Source organism: Oncorhynchus clarkii, chromosome 16 (assembly GCF_045791955.1).
Source record: "Oncorhynchus clarkii lewisi isolate Uvic-CL-2024 chromosome 16, UVic_Ocla_1.0, whole genome shotgun sequence".
NCBI classification, from domain to species: domain Eukaryota; kingdom Metazoa; phylum Chordata; class Actinopteri; order Salmoniformes; family Salmonidae; genus Oncorhynchus; species Oncorhynchus clarkii.
In genome coordinates this window covers 3,522,846-3,549,043 of record NC_092162.1, presented here as the reverse complement: position 1 = coordinate 3,549,043, position 26,198 = coordinate 3,522,846, and the positions used below count along the sequence as shown (strand labels likewise).

The following is a 26,198-nucleotide window of genomic DNA, read 5'->3' as shown; positions in this document are numbered from 1 at the left end:
TCTCCTCTCTCCTCTCTCCTCTCTACACTCTCTCCTCTCCACTCTCTCCACTCCACTCTCCTCTCTCCACTCTCCTCTCTCCTCTCCACTCTATCTTCTCCCCTCTCCTCTCCTCTCTCCTCTCTCCTCTCTCCTCTCTCCACTCTCTCCTCTCTGCGCTCTCCACTCTCATCTCTCCTCTCTCCACTCTACTCTCTCCACTCTCTCCTCTCCACTCTCCTCTCTCCTCTCTCCTCTCCTCTCTCCTCTCTCCTCTCTCCTCTCTCCTCTCTCCTCTCTCTCCTCTCTCCACTCTCCACTCTCTCCTCTCTCCTCTCTCCACTCTCCTCTCTCCTCTCTCCTCTCTCCTCTCTCCTCTCTCCTCTCTCCCCTAGAGTTTATTTGACCGTGCAATATGCTGGAGCACTCACAAAGATTCCCCACAATCAGCAGCAATGCTTAACTACAGTTGTAAGAATCATAATTGCCCCCCGGGGGGCCAGAAGGATACACAGGCAGAGTCCCAAATGGCAAAGTAGTGCACTATATAGTGAATAGGGCTCTGGTCTAAAGTAGTGCACTATATAGATAATAGGGCTCTGGTCTAAAGTAGTGCACTATATAGATAATAGGGCTCTGGTCTAAAGTAGTGCACTATATAGAGAATAGGGATCTGGTCTAAAGTAGTGCACTATATAGAGAATAGGGCTCTGGTCTATAGTAGTGTTCTATATAGGGAATAGTGCTTTGGTCAACAGTAGTGGACTATATAGGGAATAGGGCTCTGGTCAACAGTAGTGCACTATATAGGGAATAGGGCTCTGGTCTAAAGTAGTGCACTATATAGGGAATAGGGCTCTGGTCTAAAGTAGTGCATTATATAGGGAATAGGGCTCTGGTCTAAAGTAGTGCACTATATAGGGAATAGGGATCTGGTCTAAAGTAGTGCACTAAATAGGGTGTCATTTTGAACATACCCCCTGGAGAAGAACCAGAGTATCCCAATGACACCCTATTCCCGTTAGAGTGCATTAGAGCCCTAAGTAGTGTGCCATGTAGACAATAGGGTGCAATTTTACACCTCCAGTGTTTTATAATGAGAAGAGAAGATTGTGAAGAGGGTGCTGAAGACTCTTTTCTATGTTGCTAATGAACTGTCTCTGGTAATGATCACCACACCGCAGATGATACACAGAAAGAGAGGACAGACAGAGGAACAGAGAAGAGAGAGAAGACCGAGAGGGAAGTACCTTGTCAGTTGTACAACTGAAATGTGTCTTTCACACTTAACCCAACCCCTCTGAATCAGAGAGGTGTGGAGGGCTACCTTAATCGACATCCACAGTGCCCGGGGAACAGTAGGTTAACTGCTTTGCTCAGGGGCAGAAGGACAGATTTTAAATGGTCAGCTCGGGGATTTGATCCAGCTACCTTTTGGTTACTGGCCAAACGCTCTAACTACTAGGCTACTTCTGCTGCCCCGAGAGGAGAGACATTAGGGAGAAGAGAGGGAGAAGAGAGGGAGAGGAGAGGGAGAGACGTTAGGGAGAAGAGAGGAAGAGGAGAGAGAGAGACGTTAGGGAGAAGAGAGGAAGAGGAGAAAGAAACATTAGGGAGAAGAGAGAGAGAGAGAGAGAGGAGAGGAAGAGGGGAGAGACAGGCGTGAGGGAGAAGAGAGGAAGATGAGAGAGAGACGTTAGGAAGAGGAGAGAGGGAGAGGTTAGGGAGAAGAGAGGAAGAGGAGAGAGGAGAGGAAGAGGAGAAAGAGAGATGTTAGGGAGAGAGAGGAAGTGGAGAGAGAGAGAGAGGTTAGGGAGAAGAGAGGGAGAGGAGAGAGAGACATTAGGGAGAAGAGAGGGAGAGGAGAGAGAGAGGAGAGAGACATTAGGGAGAAGAGAGGAAGAGGAGAGAGAAACATTAGAGAGAGAGAGAGAGAGAGAGAGAGAGAGAGAGGAGAGGAAGAGGGGAGAGACAGACGTGAGGGAGAAGAGAGGAAGACGAGAGAGAGAGAGAGAGAGAGGAGAGAGGGAGAGGTTAGGGAGAAGAGATGAAGAGGAGAGAGAAACAGACGTGAGGAGAGAGAGAGAGGAAGACGAGAGAGACAGACGTGAGGGAAGAGAGGAAGACGAGAGAGAGACGTTAGGAAGGAGAGAGGTTAGGGAGAAGAGAGGAAGAGGAGAGAGGAGAGGAAGATGAGAAAGAGAGATGTTAGGGAGAGAGAGGAAGTGGAGAGAGAGAGAAGTTAGGGAGAAGAGAGGGAGAGGAGAGAGAGACATTAGGGAGAAGAGAGGAAGAGAGAGAGGGAGACGTTAGGGAGAAGAGAGGAATAGGAGAGAGAGAGACATTAGGGAGAAGAGAGGAAGAGGAGAGGAAGAGGACAGAGAGAGACATTAGGGAGAAAGAGAGAGGACAGAGAGAGACATTAGGGAGAGAGAGAGGGAGAGGACAGGAGAGAGAGAGAGTTTAGGGAGAAGCGAGGGAGAAGAGAGGAAGAGGAGAGAGATACGTTAGGGAGGAGAACTAGAGAGGAGATCGAGAGGAGAATAGAAATGCATGACTCAAGTGGAATCAATTTTAAGTAGGGGACAGTTGATGTGTTAAAAAAACCCATCTCAAATAGGACTAATCGGTCAGCAAATATCAGAAATGTGACTTCTAACTGACCCTAACTGACCCTGTTAAATATGACCCAGTGTTTACAGTAATATGACCCAGTGTCTACAGTAATATGACCCAGTGTCTACAGTAATATGACCCAGTGTCTACAGTAATATGACCCAGTGTCTATAGTAATATGACCCAGTGTTTACAGTAATATTACCCAGTGTCTACACTAATATGGCCCAGTGTTTACAGTAATATGGCCCAGTGTCTACAGTAATATGACCCAGTGTTTACAGTAATATGACCCAGTGTCTACAGTAATATGACCCAGTGTTTACAGTAATATGACCCTGTGTCTCCAGTAATATGACCCAGTGTCTACAGTAATATGTTCCAGTGTCTACAGTAATATGACCCAGTGTCTACAGTAATATGGCCCAGTGTCTACAGAAATATGACCCATTGTCTACAGTAATATGGCCCAGTGTCTACAGTAATATGCCCCAATGTCTACAGTAATATGACCCATTGTCTACAGTAATATGACCCATTGTCTACAGTAATATGGCCCAGTGTTTACAGTAATATGCCCCAATGTCTACAGTAATATGACCCAGTGTCTACAGTAATATGGCCCAGTGTTTACAGTAATATGGCCCAGTGTTTACAGTAATATGACCCAGTGTCTACAGTAAAAAATAAAATAAAATAAAACTTTGAGTAAGATCTTATTTTGATAAAAGTGGACATCTATCAGGGTTGGTCAAGCTGGTATAGGTAGAGATGGTTATTATTGTTATGTTCTTTAGAGAGAGGCCAATTGAAATTCAGCTGGACACAGACTTCAGAGTACGGTATCGTACTATTGTAAATCGTTAACGTTGCCAGTACAGTTACTGCTGCTCACCCCATCATAACTTGGTCAATGAAATCATAATGCATATCTGAACGCCTGCAAAATGGATATCAGACACACACACACACACACACACACACACACACACACACACACACTCACACACACACACACACACGTCATAAAGTCCTGCTCTACAGATCGTCATAATCGCATGCTCCCATTTGCAGACTGTACTGGCTCTGAATGGGTTTGTCATGGTATCCTTTTCCCGGTGTAGTGCACTACTTTCAACCAGGGCCTTACGGACTCCAATCAAAAGTAGTGCACTATGTAGGGTTATAGGAGGCTATTTGAGATGTAGACTCAGCCAATTATCCACAATGCCTTTCCATAACTGCATTCCATAAAATGAGCAAAGTGCATCCCTGCCAACCAATCACGGGCCAATATATTTCACCCTAAAATGAACAGAGCGATGACTCATGCTTGGCTCAGCTCTTGTATGTATTCTGGGAATGAATATGGGCAGAAGGCTGCAGTCAGAGTCAATTTTAAAAGCACAACCCTTAATTCAGGAGTCAATTGGTATACCGTATATCCTTCAAACTCAACTCTGGACATCGATGCCAGTTCCAATGCATTTAAAAAATATATATATATACAGTGCCTTGCGAAAGTATTCGGCCCCCTTGAACTTTGCGACCTTTTGCCACATTTCAGGCTTCAAACATAAAGATATAAAACTGTATTTTTTTGTGAAGAATCAACAACAAGTGGGACACAATCATGAAGTGGAACGACATTTATTGGATATTTCAAACTTTTTTAACAAATCAAAAACTGAAAAATTGGGCGTGCAAAATTATTCAGCCCCCTTAAGTTAATACTTCGTAGCGCCACCTTTTGCTGCGATTACAGCTGTAAGTCGCTTGGGGTATGTCTCTATCAGTTTTGTACATCGAGAGACTGACATTTTTTCCCACTCCTCCTTGCAAAACAGCTCGAGATCAGTGAGGTTGGATGGAGAGCATTTGTGAACAGCAGTTTTCAGTTCTTTCCACAGATTCTCGATTGGATTCAGGTCTGGACTTTGACTTGGCCATTCTAACACCTGGATATGTTTATTTTTGAACCATTCCATTGTAGATTTTGCTTTATGTTTTGGATCATTGTCTTGTTGGAAGACAAATCTCCGTCCCAGTATATATATATATATAGTTCCCGTCTAATCAGGGACCTCTGCCTGGGACACCAGGTGTGTTCAATTCATTATCAGGTAAAACAGAAAACCTGCAGGCTGCAGGGTTTGAGGTGAATATATATCTATTTATTTAACCTTTATTTATCCAGGCAAGTCAGGTTAATTAAGAACAAATTCCCTATTTACAATGACGGCCTACCCCGGGCCAAACCCGGACGACGCCGGGGCCAATTGTGCGCCTCCCTGTGGGCTCCCGATCACGGCCGGATGTGATGCAGCCTGGTATACCTCTGCACTAGATCATAAGTCATATGTACATTGAACAGCTAGTAACTATTGCAGCCCATTGCCACCCACACCGACTCTATGGGTCTTTTTCCCTGACCCCCCATGAAGCCTAGTTTCTGGACTAACAAACCACCCAATTAGCACATTTGGTTCCTTGGAATTTGTGGGAACGTACGTTTTCAATTTCCCCATTGGTTTCCCATTGGTTTCCCATTGGTTCTGGGAACAAAGCGTTTCCTGACTGGTTAAACTGAACGTGTTTTGTTTTTAAACATGCTGAGAACGGAACTAGAAATGTTGCATGAACGTTCATTTTTGGTTGCAGAGATGTTCTAAGATGAATTCACTATGGTTCCCTGGAAGTTTTCCCGGGAGATTCTATGAACGTTTCGAGAACGTCAATTCTAGGTTATTAGTTGAAGGTTGTGTTAACGTTCTGATAACGTGTTTCAATAAGGGCTGTTAGTAACAGTGGTTAACTGTTTTGAACTCCAAGCACAATTAAGACCCATGGGAACTACATTTGCTCAGGCATTACTCTTGTAAACACATGTATTTGCATTGTGGCGCGGCATCAGTGAGATCCCAACCAATGATCATCTGTTCTCTATCCATGGATTGAGTCCACTGCACCACCAGGATGGAGATAGAATGCTGTGTTTTTTTTGTTAACTCATACGAAGCTGTTCATTTTTTGTCTATTCAAACAGACCCCATTTCAACGGAAACAAGGACTCATTAAGATCAGCTGTGGACAATTAGTGGGTTACGGCCAACACACCTGAACACACTTAATTAACAAGATTAGAGGATAGAGAGAGAGTTTGTTGTAACGCTGAGAACGGAATGTACGTGTTTTAAAATTAACATTCTTAGAACGTTCTTTGAACGTTTACTAAAGTTGTCTTGTGGTTTTTATATGGAACGTTTTCTTAATGTTCTGAGAACAGTGATGATAATGTTCTTAAATAGAACCATGAGGAAACATGCAGAAAAAAAACGTTATGCTCAAGTACTAAACATCCAACAGAAGAACGTTGTTTCTTAACGTTCTCTGAACATTCTGAGAACATGACTTTAAATAGAATCATGAGGAAACCTGCCTAAAATGTGATGCTGCATTCCCACCTAAGAAACACATGGTTCTCAGAATGTTATGTGCTAGCTGGGTAAACACATTTGATCAATCTCCGTTGATAATGCTTTTGATTCCAGCACTATAGGCGTAATATGTGTCTCGAAAACTGGCCATGTGTGGAGATTCTCCATTGAGCGTCCTTTAAACCCAGCACCAGGTATAATCTGGGTCAGGGAAAACTGGCCTTATGTGTTTTAGCAGAGTATGTTGTCGCTAGCCAGTCATATGTGATGATAATGTTCTGTTCATGGTGAAGCATGGGTCCATGAAAATGTTATGAACGGGGGGGGTGGGGGGGGTGAGTAATAATTAATGCAAACATCTGGTAAACACAATGATGTCAGGCAGAGAAGGTCGGGGTACAACAGCACGTAGAAATATAATTACTAGAACGGTAATAGCCCTTCAGTATAGTCATGACCTTTCTATTTAATCTATTTCTATGATCAGACAGTCTACGAAATAGTAAGACAGTCTAAGAAAATCACAGAGATCCTTTTATGTGTAATTCTATGCTCACAGGGCCGGACTACCGCACTTGGGTCCCTGGGGGAGACAGCAATATATGTCACAATGTCCTAAAATAATAAAACACAGTGTGGTCCCAGATCTGTCTGAGCAGCTATACACTAATGCACATAAATGGAAGGTAATTCCCTTTTTATGCACTTTTCTCTCTATGCGTATTCTGACCTTGAACTTAAGCAGGAGAATAGCATGTTATTCATCCACTATTTGTAGGCGCTAGAGATCAAAGATAAGAAGGTGTGGTGGAGGTGTGTCTACAGACATGTCGTATTCCAGTCTATCCATCCTCCTCCTCCTCCACCTCCTCCTCCACTACACTCTCTTCATCTCTCCATCCTCCTCCTCGTCCACCTCCTCCTCCACTACACTCTCTTCATCTCTCCATCCTCCATCTCCTCCTCCACTACACTCACTCCCTTCATCTCTCCATCCTCCTCCTCCTCCTCCTCCACCTCTTCCTCCACTACACTCTCTTCATCTCTCCATCCTCCTCCTCCTCCTCCTCCTCCTCCTCCTCCTCCACTACACTCTCTTCATCTCTCCATCCTCCATCTCCTCCTCCACTACACTCACTCCCTTCATCTCTCCATCCTCCTCCTCCTCCTCCTCCTCCACCTCTTCCTCCACTACACTCTCTTCATCTCTCCATCCTCCTCCTCCTCCTCCTCCTCCACCTCCACTACACTCTCTTCATCTATCCATCCTCCTCCTCCACCTCCTCCTCCACTACACTCTCTTCATCTCTCCATCCTCCTCCTCCTCCATCTCCTCCTCCACTACACTGTTTTCATCTCTCCATCCTCTTCCTCCACCTCCTCCTCCACTACATTCTTCATCTCTCCATCCTCCTCCTCCACCTCCACTACACTCTCTTCATCTCTCCATCCTCCTCCTCCACCTCCTCTTCCACTACACTCTCTTCATCTCTCCATCATCCTCCTCCACCTCCTCCTCCAATACACTCACTCCCTTCATCTCTCCATCCTCCTCCTCCACCTCCTCCTCCACTACACTCACTCCCTTCATCTCTCCATCCTCCTCCTCCTCCTCCTCCTCCTTCACTACACTCTCTTCATCTATCCATCCTCCTCCTCTACCTCCTCCTCCACTACACTCTCTTCATCTCTCCATCCATCCTCCTCTACCTCCTCCTCCACTACACTCTCTTCATCTCTCCATCCATCCTCCTCCTCCTCCTCCTCCTCTACCTCCTCCACTACACTCACTCCCTTCATCTCTAAATCCTCCTCCTCCTCCTCCTCCTGCACTACACTCTCTTCATCTCTCCATCCTCCTCCTCCAGCTCCTCCTCCACTACACTCTCTTCATCTCTCCATCCATCCTCCTCTACCTCCTCCTCCACTACACTCTCTTCATCTCTCCATCCATCCTCCTCCTCCTCCTCCTCCACTACACTCACTCCCTTCATCTCTCCATCCTCCTCCTCCTCCTCCTCCACTACACTCTCTTCATCTCTCCATCCTCCTCCTCTACCTCCTCCTCCACTACACTCTCTTCATCTCTCCATCCATCCTCCTCTACCTCCTCCTCCACTACACTCTCTTCATCTCTCCATCCATCCTCCTCCTCCTCCTCCTCCTCCTCTACCTCCTCCACTACACTCACTCCCTTCATCTCTAAATCCTCCTCCTCCTCCTCCACTACACTCACTCCCTTCATCTCTCCATCCTCCTCCTCCCCATCCTCCTCCTCCACTACACTCTCTTCATTTCTCCATCCTCCTCCTCTACCTCCTCCTCCACTACACTCTCTTCATCTCTCCATCCATCCTCCTCCTCCTCCTCCTCCTCTACCTCCTCCACTACACTCACTCCCTTCATCTCTAAATCCTCCTCCTCCTCCTCCTCCTGCACTACACTCTCTTCATCTCTCCATCCTCCTCCTCCACCTCCACCTTCACTACACTCACTCCCTTCATCTCTACATCCTCCTCCTCCTCCTCCTCCTCCACTAAACTCCCTTCATCTCTACATCCTCCTCCTCCACTACACTCTCTTCATCTCTCCACCCTCCTCCTCCACCTCCTCCTCCACTACACTCTCTTCACCTCTCCATCCTCCTCCTCCTCCACTACACTCTCTTCATCTCTCCATCCTCCTCCTCCACCTCCTCCTCCACTACACTCTCTTCATCCCTCCATCCTCCTCCTCCTCCACCTCCTCCTCCACTTCACTCCCTCTCTTCATCTCTCCATCCTCCTCCTCCACCTTCACTACACTCCCTCCCTTCATCTCTCCATCCTCCTCCTCCTCCTCCACCTCCACCTTCACTACACTCCCTCCCTTCATCTCTCCATCCTCCTCCTCCACCTCCTCCACTATTCTCCCTCCCTTCATCTCTCCATCCTCCTCCTCCTCCACCTCCTCCTCCACTACACTCCCTCCGTTCATCTCTCCATCCTCCTCCTCCACCTCCTCCACTACATTCCCTCCCTTCATCTCTCCATCCTCCTCCTCCTCCACCTCCACCTCCACCTTTACTACACTCCCTCCCTTCATCTCTCTATCCTCCTCCTCCACCTCCTCCTCCACTACACTCCCTCCCTTCATCTCTCTATCCTAGCCTAGTGGTTTGCGCTTTGGACTAGTAACCGGAAGGTTTCATGTTCAAATCCCCGAGCTGACAAGGTACAAATCTGTCGTTCTGCCCCTGAACAGGCAGTTAACCCACTGTTCCTAGGCCATCATTGAAAATAGGAATTTGTTCTTAACTGACTTGCCTGGTTAAATAAAGGTAAAATAAAAAAATAAAAAACATTTAAAACTACACTCCCTCCATTCATCTCTCCATCCTCCTCCTCCACCTCCACTACACTCCCTCCCTTCATCTCTCCACCCCCCTCCTCCTCCACTCCCTCTCTCCATCTCTCCTCCTCTTCCTCCTCCTCCTCCTCCTTCACTCAACTGTCTTTCTCAGTCTCTCTGTCCCTCCCCTCCTTCTCTTTCTCCTCCTCCTCCACTCCCTTTCTCCATCTTTCCTCCTCTTCATCTTCCTCCTTCACTCAACTGTCTGTCTCAGTCTCTCCGTCCTTCTCCTCCTCCTCCACTCCACTCCCTCTCTCCATCTTTCCTCCTCTTCCTCCTTATCCTCCTTCACTCAACTGTCTGTCTCAGTCTCTCCATCCTTCCCCTCCCCCTCATCCTCCTCCTCCTTTTTGACTCCTGTCTCCCTCCCTTCATCCTTTAGCCTCATGTAGTTAAATAATTGAGTGGAGTCTGAAAGACACATGGCGAAGGAAGTGAGAGAGGAACACAAAGGATTCCTCCTTCTAAACCTACAGTGTTGTCTGCTATGAAGCGACGAAGCAGAGTCTATGTGATGATAGTAACGGTACCGATACTGACAGATGATGATGTAATGATACTAACAGTAATGATACTAACAGTAATGATATTAACAGTAATGATACTAACACTAATGATACTAACACTAATGATATTAACAGTAATGATACTAACAGTAATGATATTAATGGTACTAACAGTAATGATACTAACAGTAATGATACTAACAGTAATGATACTAACAGTAATGATATTAATGATACTAACAGTAATGATACTAACAGTAATGATATTAATGATACTAACAGTAATGATAATAACAGTAATGATATTAATGATACTAACAGTAATGATACTAACAGTAATGATATGAATGATACTAACAGTAATGATACTAACAGTAATGATACTAACAGTAATGATAATAATGATAGTAGCAGTAATGATACTAACACTAATGATATTAACAGTAATGATATTAATGATACCAACAGTAATGGTATGACTGATACTAACAGTAATGGTACTAACAGTAATGATACTAACAGTAATGATACTAACAGTAATGATACTAACACTAATGATATTACTGGTACTAACAGTAATGATACTAACAGTAATGATATGGATGATACTAACAGTAATGATACTAACACTAATGATACTAACAGTAATGATACTAACACTAAGGATATTAACAGTAATGCTATTAATGATACTAACAGTAATGATACTACTGATACTAACAGTAATGATACTAACAGTAATGATACTAATGATACTAACAGTAATGGTACTAACAGTAATGATACTAACACTAATGATATTAACAGTAATGATACTAATGATACTAACAGTAATGATACTAACAGTAATGATACTAACATTAATGATACTAACACTAATGATATGAATGATACTAACAGTAATGATACTAACAGTAATGATACTAACAGTAAAGATACTAACAGTAATGATATTTAACAGTAATGATATTAATGATACTAACAGTAATGGTATGAACGATACTAACAGTAATGATACTAACAGCAATGATACTAACAGTAATGATACTAACATTAATGATATTAATGATACTAACAGTAATGATATTAATGATACTAACAGTAATGATACTAATGATACTAACAGTAATGATACTAACAGTAATGATACTAACAATAATGATACTAACAGTAATGATATTAATGATACTAACAGTAAAGATACTAACAGTAATGATACTAACAGTAATGATATTAACAGCAATGATACTAACAGTAATGATACTAACAGTAATGATACTAACAGTAATGGTACTAACAGTAATGATACTAACAATAATGATATTAATGATACTAACAGTAATGATACTAACAGTAATGATACTGACAGTAATGATACTGACAGTAATGATACTAAGGATACTGGCCCTTACCCTGTGTCCTGGTAGTCTCTGCGTCCCTCCTGTTTGTCCAACCACAAAGTGAACGTCGGCCATCAACTCATTGTTGAACATCACAGAGTTCCTGAGAAACAGATCAGAGAATGATTGAAGGACTTCATTGGACAGAGTAGTAACCTGTTCGGTATTTTATGTCAACCCCTAATATATTACTGGTCGACAGAGAGAAAGGTTGTGTCAGGGGATCTTTGATCGTACTGTCACTGTTTTGATCGAATCTGTCACATAGAGTAATATCTAGATTGAGAGAGAGAGGGAAAGAGAAAGGAGGAGAGAGAGAGAGAGAGAGAGAGAGAGAGAGAGAGAGAGAGAGAGAGAGAGAGAGAGATCTCAAGAGAGGGATTGACAAGGACAATTAAAAATGGAATTAAATAAATCAAGGAGAATCAATATGAAAAAGGTAACTCCTACTACTACACGGATTTATAGCCACAGGCAATCACATTCAATCTCACACAATTTAATTTCAGAAACTGAATTGACTACATGGCCTGTACTTTGTTCTGTTGCTCAGGAGAAACCAGAAGAACTCTGGATGCAGCTGTTAAATGGTCTACTAGCTTTTGGCAAGAATTCAATACTCGGTTAATTACAACTCTTTAGCTTACAGAGATGGGAATCATTCCTCACATTAACACCCCTTAATGCAGAATTCAGCACACTCGGAAAGAATATAACGAATGTCATTACCCGATTGTTAACTTGAGTGTGTCAGAGTATGATCGCTGATCCAAGATCAGTTTTGCCTTTTAAATCATAATGAATAAGAGAGCGGATCTGATACTAGATCACCTACTCTGAGACTCTTTCTGACCTGATCCTAGATCACCACTCCTACTGAGACTATGACCTGATCCTAGATCACCTACTCTGAGAATCTTTATGACCTGATCCTAGATCACCTACTCTGAGACAATGAATGACCTGATCCTAGATCACCTACTCTGAGGCACTTTATGACCTGATGCTAGATCACCTACTCTGAGGCACTTTATGACCTGATCCTAGATCACCTACTCTGAGACTCTTTATGACCTGATCCTAGATCACCACTCCTACTGAGACTCTTTATGATCTGATCCTAGATCACCTACTCTGAGACTCTGTATGACCTGATCCTAGATCACCTACTCTGAGACTCTTTATAACCTGATCCTGGATCACCTACTCTGAGACTCTGTATGACCTGATCCTAGATCACCTACTCTGAGATTCTTTATGACCTGATCCTAGATCACCACTCCTACTGAGACTCTTTATGATCTGATCCTAGATCACCTACTCTGAGACTCTGTATGACCTGATCCTAGATCACCTACTCTGAGACTCTTTATAACCTGATCCTGGATCACCTACTCTGAGACTCTGTATGACCTGATCCTAGATCACCTACTCTGAGATTCTTTATGACCTGATCCTAGATCAGCACTCCTACTGATACTCTTTCTGACCTGATCCTAGATCACCTACTCTGAGACAATGTATGACCTGATCCTAGATCACCTACTCTGAGACTCTTTATGACCTGATCCTAGATCAGCACTCCTACTCTGATACTGACCCTGGTCCTCACCGTCCATATACAATAGTGGTGTTCGTTGTGATCTACAGGTTAAACTAATCCTATATCTGCACTCCTACTAAAAGGGTTTCTGGAAAACCAGGGAGTTTGGGGAACGTTACTGTAATGTTTTAACTCTACTCAATACCCTGATAACCTGCTCTGTGTCCTGGCTCTAGAGGAGAGTACCCAGGCTGGTCCAGGCTCTAGAGGAGAGTACCCAGGCTGGTCCAGGCTCCAGAGGAGAGTACTCAGACTGGTCCAGGCTCTAGAGGAGAGTACCCAGGCTGGTCCAGGCTCTAGAGGAGAATAACCAGGCTGGTCCTGGCTCTAGAGGAGAGTACCCAGGATGGTCCAGGCTCTAGAGGAGAGTACCCAGGCTAGTCCAGGCTCTAGAGGAGAGTACCCAGGCTTGTCCTGGCTCTAGAGGAGAGTACCCAGGCTGGTCCTGGCTCTAGAGGAGAGTACCCAGGCTGGTCCTGGCTCCAGAGGAGAATATCCTGCTCTGTGTCCTGGCTCTATAGGAGAGTACCCAGACTGGTCCAGGCTCTAGAGGAGAGTACCCAGGCTGGTCCTGGCTCTAGAGGAGAGTACCCAGGCTGGTCCTGGCTCCAGAGGAGAATATCCTGCTCTGTGTCCTGGCTCCAGAGGAGAGTACCCAGGCTGGTCCAGGCTCTAGATGAGAGTACCCAGGCTAGTCCAGGCTCTAGAGGAGAGTACCCAGGCTGGTCCTGGCTCTAGAGGAGAATAACCTGCTCTGTGTCCTGGCTCTAGAGGAGAGTACCCAGGCTGCTCCAGGCTCTAGAGGAGAATAACCAGGCTGGTCCTGGCTCTAGAGGAGAATAACAAGGCTGGTCCTGGCTCTAGAGGAGAGTACCCAGGCTGGTCAGGCTCTAGAGGAGAGTACCCAGGCTGGTCCTGGATCTAGAGGAGAGTACCCAGGCTGGTCCAGGCTCTAGAGGAGAGTACCCAGGCTGGTCCTGGCTCTAGAGGATAGTACCCAGGCTGGTCCAGGCTCTAGAGGAGAATAACCAGGCTGGTCCTGGCTCTAGAGGATAGTACCCAGGCTGGTCCAGGCTCTAGAGGAGAGTACCCAGGCTGGTCCTGGAGCTATAGTAGATGCTTTCTCAGTGCTCAGTCCAAGTTACAATATGATTGCCTGTGCGTGGGTCTACAAGATGATGATTCCTGTTCAGCCTGTGGTACACAGTTACTGTACCTATCTCACTCATATAGTAGTGTACAAACCTGTTCTGGGTTGAGAGCCCCCAAACTGAGCTCTGGACCTTGAAGTCAGATCCATTATGTTTTGCATTCTTCCTCTCATATAAGGGACTGATTAAGACCACCACTACTACAGACTTCGTGGGGCAAGATATGAATACACCTGCTCTACCAAGTGCTGAGGTAACATTACAGTATGATTCCCTGGTCTGTGTTCTTGAAGATGCTGAGGTAACATTACAGTATGATTCCCTGGTCTGTGTTCTTGAAGATGCTGAGGTAACATTACAGCATGATTCCCTGGTCTGTGTTCTTGAAGATGTTGAGGTTACATTACAGTATGATTCCCTGGTCTGTGTTCTAGAACATGTTGATATTCTGTTACAGTATGATTCCCTAGTCTGTGTTCTAGAAGATGTTGAGGTTACATTACAGTATGATTCCGTGGTCTGTGTTCTAGAACATGTTGATATTCTGTTACAGTATGATTCCCTAGTCTGTGTTCTAGAAGATGCTGAGGTTACATTACAGTATGATTCCCTGGTCTGTGTCCTAGAAGATGTTGAGATTCTGTTACAGTATGATTCCCTGGTCTGTGTTCTAGAACATGTTGAGATTCTGTTATAGTATGATTCCCTGGTCTCTGCTCACTGTCCAGCCTGGGACCTGACCCAGAACAGCAAAGTGTAAATATCCAAAAGGAACTAGTGAACATGAGTAAGTTAGTGTCACCTACTTCTGTAGCATATGAGTTAGTTAGTTAGTTAGTTAGTGTCACCTACCTGTCTAGTATATGAGTTAGTTAGTTAGTTAGTTAGTGTCACCTACCTGTCTAGTATATGAGTTAGTTAGTTCGTGTCACCTACCTGTCTAGTATATGAGTTAGTTAGTTAGTGTCACCTACCTGTCTAGTATATGAGTTAGTTAGTTAGTGTCAACTACCTCTCTAGAATAGGGGTTAGTTAGTTACTTAGTTACTTAGTTAGTTAGTTAGTTAGTTGGCGTCACCTACCTCTCTAGAATATGAGTTAGATAGTTAGTCACCTACCTCTAGAGTATATTAGTTAGTTAGTGTCACCAAGCTCTCTAGTACACACATTAGTTAGTGAGTTAATTAGTTACTTAGTGTCACCAACCTCTCTAGTATATGAGTTAGTTAGTTAGTGTAACCTACCTCTCTAGTATGAGTTAGTTAGTTAGTGTCACCTACCTCTCTAATATATGAGTTAGTGTCACTTACCTCTCTAGTATATGAGTTAGACAGTTAATGTCACCTCCCTCTCTAGTATATGAGTTAGTTAGTGTCACCTCCCTCTCTATTATATGAGTTAGTTAGTGTCAATTAGCTCTCTATTATAAGAGTTAGTTAGTGTCACATACCTCTCTAGTATATGAGTTAGTGTCACCTACCTCTCTAGTATATGAGTTAGATAGTTAATGTCACCTACCTCTCTAGTAAATAAGTTAGTTAGTGTAACCTAACTCGCTAGCATATGGGTTTGTTATGGGTTAGTTAGTTAGTCTCACCTACCTCTCTAGTATACGACTTAGTTAGTGTCACTTAACTCTCCAGTAAATGAGTTAGTTAGTTAGTGTAACCTACCTCTCTAGTATATGAGTTAGTGTCACCTACCTCTCCAGTATATGAGTTAGATAGTTAATGTCACCTCCCTCTCTAGTATATAAGTTAGTTAGTGTAACCTAACTCGCTAGCATATGGGTTAGTTAGTTAGTCTCACCTACCTCTCTAGTATATAAGTTAGTTAGTTAGTGTCACCTACCTCTCTAGTATATAAGTTCGTTAGTGTAACTTAACTCGCTAGCATATGGGTTTGTTATGGGTTAGTTAGTTAGTCTCACCTACCTCTCTAGTATACGACTTAGTTAGTGTCACCTAACTCTCCAGTAAATGAGTTAGTTAGTTAGTGTAACCTACCTCTCTAGAATAGGAGTTAGTTAGTTAGTTAGTGTCACCCACCTCTCTAGTATATGGTATAGTTAGTTACTGTGTTAGTGTAACCTAACTCTCTAGTATATGAGTTTATTAGTTTGTGTCACCTACCTCTCTAGTTAATGATTTAGCTAGTTAGTGTCACCTACCTACTAGGTATATGGGTTAGTTAGTTCCAAAGTTAGTGCCACCTAACTCTCTAGTGCATGAGGTAGTTATTTATTTAGTTAGTACATGCATTAGTTAGTTAGTTAGTGTCACCAACCTCTCTAGTATATGAGTTAGTTAGTTAGTGTCACCTATCTCTCTAGTTGATGACTTCGTTAGTTCGTGTTCCCAACTGTCTAGTGTATGAGTGTGCTAGTTAGTCAGTTAATTGTTCAGTTAGTTAGATAGTTTGTTATTTAGTGTCACCCACCTCTCTAGTTAATTACTTACTTAATGACTTACTTACTTAGTTAGTTGTTAGTGTTACCTACCTCTCTAGTATATGAGTTAGTTAGTTAGTTAGTTCGTGTTACCTACCTCTGGTATATATGAGTTAGTTAGTTATTGTCACCTACCTCTCTTGTGTATAAGTTAGTTAGTTAGTGTCACCTACTTCTCTGGTATATGAGTTAGATAGTTAGTGTCACCTACCTCTCTAGTATATGCGTTATCTAGTTAGTGTCACCTACCTCTCTGGTATATGAGTTAGTTAGTTAGTTAGTTTCACCTACCTCTTTAGTATATGAGTTAGTTAGTTAGTTAGTTAGCTAGTTAGTTAGTTAGTGTCACCTTCCTCTCTCATACATTAGGGTAGTTAGTTAGTGTCACCTATCTATCTAGTATATGAGTTAGTTAGTTATCTAGTTAGTGTCACCTACCTCTATGGTATATGAGTTAGTTAGTTAGTTTTACCTACCTCTTTAGTATATGAGTTAGTTAGTTAGTTAGTTAGTTAGTTAGTTAGTTAGTTAGTTAGTTAGTTAGTTAGTTAGTTAGTGTGACCTACCTCTCTAGTATATGAGTGAGTTAGTTAGTGTCACCAACCTCTCTTGTATATGAGTTAGTTAGTTATTTAGTTAGTTAGTTAGTTAGTGTGACCTACCTCTCTTGTATATGAGTTAGTTAGTTCATTGGTTAGTTAGTTAGTTAGTGTCACCTATCTATCTAGTATATGAGTTAGTTAGTTATCTAGTTAGTGTCATCTACCTCTCTAGTATATGTATTAGTTAGTTTGTTTCAACTATATATCTATTATATGGGTTAATTAGTTTGTTAGTTAGTAACTTGGTTAGTTAGTTAGTGTCACCTACCTCTCTCGTATAGTAGAGTACAGCCCCTGCCAGTTACAGTTCTGAATTGTATTGTTATTATTCAGGTTCTGTTGTTGGTACTCCTGCACTGTGGCCGACGACCCTCCGCCCTGCTTCTTAGCACTGGGGAATATATCTGCTGCCATCTTCTTCTTCTTCTTCAGGGTAATGATCTCGTAGCACACCGGCGGCAGCTTGGACCCGGTACTGCCCCCGGAAGCGCCACCGACGTTAACTGTCTTTTTGGAGCTCTTCGAACTCGCCGACTTGCTCTTAACTGACTCTGGGAGCATCAAGAGGAAGGTCAGACATTTCATTTTACGGTCCTTGGCATCGACCATGAGTGTGTTGTTCTGCAGAGCAGTGGGAGAGTATGCAGAGAAAAGACATCAACTGGCAGAGTAGAAGTGGAAGAGGAGGACAGAGGTGCCGAGGAGGGGGAAAAGGAGGATGCTCAGACAGGACAGTGGTATCAGAGAGTTGTGCAGTAGCAGAAAAACAGCAGCAACAACGAGCAACGAGCTCAGTCAGTCAAAAAAAAATACTTGAGTAGGAAATCAGTTAGTAAGAATGTGTCAGACATTGGGAAATCCTCTCCTACTCCAAATGTGTCTTCAGTAGCAGAATAAGAGAGTAGTGCAGAGAAACCAGCTCAGAAACACCCCTGCACTCCTACTGTATGATTGACTCAGCTTTTAGGGAGCAAACAGTCCCAGTACGGGTTATCCTTCTCTCGCCATGACTTTTTTCTGAATATAGACAGAATCCAATGTTTTTTTCTGAAGAGAAACAGGAACAATCTGACAATCCAATGGATGATCCTAAGGGACGTTTCCTTTCACCTAGTTTTCCTTTTTTAAGTTTGATCTTTGTGACAGACGATGTTTGTCCCAGATAACGTACCAATGATGTCCTTATTGAAATCACTCTTCGCCGCTCTCTCCTCCTCTCCTCTGCTGTGCGCTGGTGTGACAGCCTAGAGATTTAGTGGAGATGCAGTGGTCCTGAGGCAGACAGCCTGTTTTTTTTATCTTCCTCTCTCTCTCTCTCTCTCTCTCTCTCTCTCTCTCTCTCTGTCTCTCTCCGTTTCTCAGCTCCTGTCTCTCCGGTCTCTGGCTCCTCTCCCCACCTCCTGTATTATGCTGACTACAGCGGATGAATGGATGAGCACAGAAAAGAGGAGAGAAGAGAGAGAAAACTAGAGAACCCCCCCCCCCCCCCATCAAACGGCACAAGGCATCCTCCGCAGCCTCGGCCAATAGGCACGCTCAGGCCTCCTGATTGGCCGCAGCTGAGTGCGGTACCTACTAGGATATGCTAAGTGAACTCCTTCTATTAAAGTGACAGCCATGGCCCCTAATAATGATACACTATTTGGCTGCACCCTATTCCCTATTTAGAGCTCTGATCCTATCTAATGTGGTTTATAGTGAATAGGGTGACATTTTGGACGAGAACACATACAACATATTCATATACTGTTTTATTTACATACTCTGTTTTAGCTTCAATCTAAACTTCAAGCATTCTGCCTCTCCCACATATGTATCTGATATTGTTAATATTGTAAATACAAATGCTGATTTCTAAGCGTCTTTGTAAGGGGTGGAATTTGCTTTAAAAAAAATAATATCTTTTTTTTTTTTTACATTCTATATTCATAAAGTTGAATTCCACACGGGGATTCAGTCACACGAATGTTAATACAGTATATTTACATAGTTAGGGACATTTGAAGAAAGGTCGTTTAATTGTAGGATTGTTCGTTTTTTTAGGATATAATAATCAGTTATTTACTACTATAATTATTATATCTGTGTTTATAAGGGAGCCAATGTCACTGCAGGTAATTCTTCTTTCTTTCTTTCTTTTTATTTTACCTTTATTTAACCAGGGAAGTCAGTTAAGAACAAATTCTTATTTTCAATGACGTTCTAGGAACAGTGGGTTAACTGCCTGTTCAGGGGCAGAACGATAGATTTGTACCTTGTCAGCTCAGGGTTTTGAACTGACCAACGCTCTAACCACTAGGCTAGCCTGTCGTTCCCGGCCAAAACATGCTGCTGTCTTTGACCTGCCTTGGTCTCTTTGGGCTATAAGTCCAAGCCACTCTATGTGTAACACACTAAAGCAGCTATTATCTAAGTAAGACTGTTCTCATTCAGTTCAACGGGCATGACGGTTTGGTATTGCATCGATTTTCTAACGTGAAGTTTTGAAGTTAAGTGAGATTTTACACGGGATGACAAAAAAAAGAAGTTACTCTCGTTAGATGAATCGTAGCACCTTTAACACCAGGACAATGTGTACAACACTGTAATATTTTCGTATGTTTTTAAATCTAACTGTAGCACACTGGAAGTAGTCTACAGTTATGTGCTTCCTTATCACTGCCGAAGAGGTATTTGGTCATGTTTGTGAAGTTAACTGAAAAGAAAATCCAGTATCATTGCTGTTTACTCTTACATGTCAGCCTCTTTGGTCTTAGTCTGAGATTTATGGTTCAGAGGAAAATAATAACCAACCCTATGCCAACATATAACTTCATCTAGAAGATACCAGGTTGACTAGTGCCAATATATAACTCCTCTAGAAGATACCAGGTTGACTAGTGCCAATATATAACTCCTCTAGAAGATACCAGGTTGACTAGTGCTAACATATCACTCCTCTAGAAGATATCAGGCTGCCTAGTGCCAACATATCACTCCTCTAGAAGATATCAGGCTGCCTAGTGCCAATATATCACTCCTCTAGAAGATATCAGGCTGCCTAGTGCTAACATATCACTCCTCTAGAAGATATCAGGCTGCCTAGTGCCAACATATCACTCCTCTAGAAGATATCAGGCTGCCTAGTGCTAACATATCACTCCTCTAGAAGATATCAGGCTGCCCAGTGCCAATATATCACTCCTCTAGAAGATATCAGGCTGCCTAGTGCTAACATATCACTCCTCTAGAAGATATCAGGCTGCCCAGTGCCAATATATCACTCCTCTAGAAGATATCAGGCTGCCCAGTGCTAATATATCACTCCTCTAGAAGATATCAGGCTGCCCAGTGCCAATATATCACTCCTCTAGAAGATATCAGGCTGCCTAGTGCTAACATATCACTCCTCTAGAAGATATCAGGCTGCCCAGTGCCAATGTTTCACTCCTCCTTGCAGCAACGCTGTATAATACTGTACCCTGTGTGTGTGTTCTCCCATCATGCAACAACATTATAAACTACTGTAACCTGAAAGCCACTGGAGACGTTACCTTGGTAACCATATCCACAGCAGCATCAAGACTGGCAGAAAAAGGTGGCGGTAGACATGGGGGGGATGTGGACTTAATGATAAGGGGGTGGAATGGGACCTAATGGTATAGGAATGTAATGGTAAGGGGGAGGAATGGGACCTAATGGTATAGGAATTTAATGGTAAGGGGGAGGAATGGGACCTAATGGTATAGGAATTTAATGGTAAGGGGGAGGAATGGGACCTAATGGTATAGGAATTTAATGGGAAGGGGGAGGAATGGGACCTAATGGTATAGGAATTTAATGGGAAGGGGGAGGAATGGGACCTAATGGTATAGGAATTTAATGGTAAGGGGGACCTAATGGTATAGGAATTTAATGGGAAGGGGGAGGAATGGGACCTAATGGTATAGGAATTTAATGGTAAGGGGGAGGAATGGGACCTAATGGTGTAGGAATTTAATGGTAATGGGGACCTAATGGTATAGGAATTTAATGGTAAGGGGGAGGAATGGGACCTAATGGTATAGGAATTTAATGGTAAGGGGAGGAATGGGACCTAATGGTATAGGAATTTAATGGTAAGGGGGAGGAATGGGACCTAATGGTATAGGAATTTAATGGTAAGTGGGAGAAAAATGTATACACTCACTACTGTAAGTCGCTCTGGATAATAGCGTCTGCTAAAGGACTAAATTGTAAATGTAAACTCCGAAATCTTGTGGATAGGTATTAAATGTGAATGTTTAAAGTCAGTGTTAAAGTTTGGGATAGGCTTCAAACAAACACAACTATCCACCATCCACAACGCCCTAGCAAAACCCGAAACCTACCTGAAGGTAACAGCACTCCTTGTTGCCCCTAGTGACCGGTTTCCACCTCATCTCGCGACGTTCTCAGACAAGGGTGGACGTTGTATACGGACTTGTATCAAGTGTGACCTGGCTTTCTTTTGAACGAATCTCTTCCTTGTTTCACGCCTGGTAGTTTAAAGGATGGGAACACTTCCTCCATGCCATGTTTCCTGTAGGATGACAATTTCTGTATTTCAAATTTTTATTTGATGAATTCTGGGTTCCTGTTCTTTAGGCCAAAGGCAGATGACCTCTGACCTTGTATATTCCAGAATGAGACAGTAAAATCGTTGTGTTCCGTATTGTCTAGTGTTGTTTTTGTGTGGTTTAGAAGCACACCATTCACAGTAGGTGTGAGCAGAGTGTGTTGGACATTCGATACATGGAAGAGAAGAGGAGAGCCGCACACTCTAGGAGCTCAGACGCAATCATTTAATAACCAATGTGAAACCCTGATGAAGACAGCTTGTCTGTCGAGACCTTGGTTATTAGGGTATTACATTATTGCATCTGAGCTCCTAGAGTGCGCGGCTCTCTTTTTCTCATGCTTTTCTCTTCCAGGTGTTCTACTCTGCTAGCCTCTCCTAAACAGGTGTTCTACTCCGCTAGCCAGCACCTCTCCTAAACAGGTGTTCTACTCCGCTAGCCAGCACCTCTCCTAAACAGGTGTTCTACTCCGCTAGCCAGCACCTCTCCTAAACAGGTGTTCTACTCTGCTAGCCAGCACCTCTCCTAAACAGGTGTTCTACTCCGCTAGCCAGCACCTCTCCTAAACAGGTGTTCTACTCCGCTAGCCAGCACCTCTCCTAAACAGGTGTTCTACTCTGCTAGCCAGCACCTCTCCTAAACAGGTGTTCTACTCTGCTAGCCAGCACCTCTCCTAAACAGGTGTTCGACTCTGCTAGCCAGCCCCTCTCCTAAAAAGGTGTTCTACTCCGCTAGCCAGCACCTCTCCTAAACAGGTGTTCTACTCCGCTAGCCAGCACCTCTCCTAAACATGTGTTCTACTCTGCTAGCCAGCACCTCTCCTAAACAGGTGTTCTACTCCGCTAGCCAGCACCTCTCCTAAACAGGTGTTCTACTCTGCTAACCAGCACCTCTCCTAAACAGGTGTTCTACTCTGCTAGCCAGCAACTCTCCTAAACAGGTGTTCTACTCTGCTGGGGGGGGGGGGTGCATTTGTGGGGGTTGGGCCTGTTGCTCTGCTCACAACCTGGGCATATATGAGGCTGTCATGTTGTGGTCCTTGCTGAAGGGGGAGAGGGGGCAGAAGGGGCATAGGCCTGATTGGGGGGGGGGGGTCTATAAAGGGTGTGGCCAGGATTTGTTTTTGGGGGGGGTCTCGGCTGGTTGGGGTGGGGCTGTGACTGGTGATGCTGTGGTCTGGGTGTAGGTCCTCTTGGCGTGGATTCTCGGGACTGAGTCTCTCTCTGTATCTCTTCACCCACTTCCTTTTTGTCTCTCTCTGTCTCTCTCTGTCTCTCTTTCTCTCTCTCTCTCTCTCTCTCTCTCTCTCTTTTTCTCCCACTCTCTCTCTCCCTGTACAGCTTGATTGTTGATAGAGTATTTGTGCTAATCACTCTGCATACAGGATACAGGATGCTGCCCCATCAGTCAGGGTGATGGATAGCGAGGTCAGATCTCTGACAGGCTGTTATCTATAATCCACTCTAGCATGCATTATACTGACTAGGTCTCAGCTGGACAGGCCTGGACTGAGGTTGGCTGGGGTGGTTTCAGTAGATGGTTCCTGGATTGATTTTATATAACATTTTGACCTTTGCTGTACATAACAGTACAACTGGGTCCTGTTTATCTTAATTAACCTTGCTACAATAATAAATCCTCCCGTTATAAAAAAATACAGTTATTATTATTTATTATTCAAAACGGCATATTTAAACTTTTCTGATCTCTGGAAGCAAAACCTACTTGAAGGCAACAGAGCTCACTGTTGCCCCCAAGTGGCCTGTTCTCCACGTCATCTCCCGACGTCCTCAGATATGAACGTTGAATACTGATTTGTACCACGGGTGACCCGCGGTACTCACACCCCCCCCCCCGTCTCTAATGCCTGCATTATTGTATGCCGCTTGGCCTAAAAAATATATGTACCAGTTAGATTTTCCTCGGTTGCCCATGCTATTTCAATATTTCAACAATAAATCATTATTTTTTTTTTTTCATTTTCCTTGTGGATTGATTGATTTCCACGTTATAGGTGTTTTTCGAGATGAGTGATGAGTGATGAGAAGAGAATCGTCCAGCTCGTTGTGTATTTCACTACACCCCCCCCCCCCCCCCCCCCCCCATATGCCGTGTCTTTAAATATGCAGACAGACGGATTAAAAGTATGTTTACGTTGTAATACTTCTGACAGTCGCCTTTCTATCTCCGCCCACAACTTCCGGACTTTATAGCCCAGAAAGCATGGATTATTGAGTCTATATTGGTTTTACATTTAAGACATGACTCGGCTGTTGTGCTGCAGAATTTGAGATGTTTGTCTCTTGTATAATAAATTATATACATGAGTAAATACTGGATTAATCATACATTTTCATGAAGTATAATTTTTGTTAGTTATGTTCCAACATTCCCTCCATCATGTGTCAATATCCGTTGTTTTTGAGTTTTCCAAGAGATTGTCAGCTGGATTTGTGTATCTTACCTGTCATATTCTGACTCAAAGTTGTATGTATTTCAACCAAAATTACGTTTGACCTCTTCTTCGGGATCTGTGTCCCGTCCATGGCACGGTTGAGCTAACGTAGGCTAATGTGATTAGCATGAGGTTGAGCTAACGTAGGCTAATGTGATTAGCATGAGGTTGAGCTAACGTAGGCTAATGTGATTAGCATGAGGTTGAGCTAACGTAGGCTAATGTGATTAGCATGAGGTTGAGCTATCGTAGGCTAATGTGATTAGCATGAGGTTGTAAGTAACAAGAACATTTCCCAGGACATATCTGATATGGGTAGAAAGCTTAAATTATTGTTAATCTAACCGCACTGTCTAATTTACAGTAGCTATTACAGTGAAATAATATCATGCTATTGTTTGAGGAGAGTGCACAGTTTTGAACATGAAAAGTTATTAATAAACAAATTAGGCACATTTGGGCAGTCTTGATACAACATTTAGAACATAAATACAATGATTCATTGGTCAGTTCATCAGTCTAAATCGTTGCACATACACTACTGTCATCTAGTGGCCAAAATCTAAATTGCACCTAGGCTGGAATAATACATTACGGCCTTTCTCTTGTATTTCAAAGATGATGGTACAAAAATAAATACGAAAGAACGGTTGGTTTATTCGTGTTATTATCTTTTACCAGATCTATTGTGTTATATTCTCATATATTCCCTTCACATTTCCACAAACTTCGGCAGTTAGATATGGGTATTTAATTTTAGGCAAAAATGGGAAAAAATGGTCGGATCCTTAAGATAAACAAATCAAAATGTATTTGTCAAAATATGTTAAACTTATTTCCCCTTTTTCACAAACAAGCATTTTCTGTTTGGAGCAAATTTGACTGTCAGAGATCTGCTGCTCTCGCACTGAGAAAGAGAAGCTTGGGAAAGCTGCTTTTTACTCAAACATAATTATAAAAGTGCAACCAGAACCATGTCAAAAACAAAATACATCAGACCTGTTTATTTTGGACCTGTACAAATATCTACACACATGAAAGCCTCCAGGTCAAAATGACCCACAACATCATGTTTGCATACAAAATCTACACAGACATTCCACAACACATCAGTGTCCACATTTTGAAGTTAGGTTCATGACCCTAAATAAGGAAAAGTCATTTAATTTCATGGAGAAAAGGAGAGCTTAACTAATATTTTATACAACTCAAAAGTGGAAATGGGTCAAATTGACCCGCAACATAATTAGAGGGTTCAGTCAGTTCAGATGGTAGAGCCTGGTGAGAGGAAGGCTCAGCCGGGGTTTAGTCAGTTCAGAGTGTAGAGCCTGGTGAGAGGAAGGCTCAGCCGGGGTTTAGTCAGTTCAGATGGTAGAGCCTGGTGAGAGGAAGGCTCAGCCGGGGTTTAGTCAGTTCAGATGGTAGAGCCTGGTGAGAGGAAGGCTCAGCCGGGGTTTAGTCAGTTCAGATGGTAGAGCCTGGTGAGGGGAAGGCTCAGCCGGGGTTAAGTCAGTTCAGATGGTAGAGCGTGGCGAGGGGAAGGCTCAGCCGGGGTTTAGTCAGTTCAGATGGTAGAGCGTGGCGAGTTGAAGAGAGAGGCACAGGTGCAGCAGATGATCTAGCAGCGACTGCAGAAGGTTAAGGTGATCAAACTCTCAGTAGGTCTCAGAAAAGCGAGACAGGGAAAGAGTTAGCAGACAGCAAACACGTCTTCACTGCTCTGGTGCGCTCCAGAAAGGGCAGAGTTATTACATTGACGTGGTTGGGAGGTACAGTAAGCAGAGAGCAGCAGAGAGGCAGGCTGAAAGGCTCATCATTAAAGACAATGTGGAACTCAATTATAAAATGGACTGACGATCCATTTTAATATTAAGCATGACTTACGCAGAAAACCACATGCAAGTAGATATTTATTAAACCGTACTTTGCTGTGGGAATTATCTTATCTCTAGGCAGAGTCTAGACTTGAGGTAGGTGATTGTCCTGCTGGTTATGTTTTCCCCTTGCAGTTTAAGGTTTAAGACTATTTCTTA

General features: G+C 43.3%; 1 protein-coding gene across 1 annotated transcript in view; it reads right to left on the bottom strand.

Moving 5' to 3' along the window:
• Positions 1-18,469, bottom strand: part of LOC139367408 (BTB (POZ) domain containing 3b) — a 29,641-nt gene extending 11,172 nt beyond the window's left edge. Inside the window, exons 1-2 of the mRNA XM_071105611.1 lie at positions 17,402-18,469; positions 11,341-11,431 (exon numbers count right to left, since the gene is read on the bottom strand). Of these exons, the coding sequence (XP_070961712.1) occupies positions 11,341-11,431; positions 17,402-17,742 (432 nt within the window). The 5' untranslated portion in view covers positions 17,743-18,469. The remainder of the gene's footprint in view (positions 1-11,340; positions 11,432-17,401) is intronic.
• Positions 18,470-26,198: the final 7,729 nt, after the last annotated feature.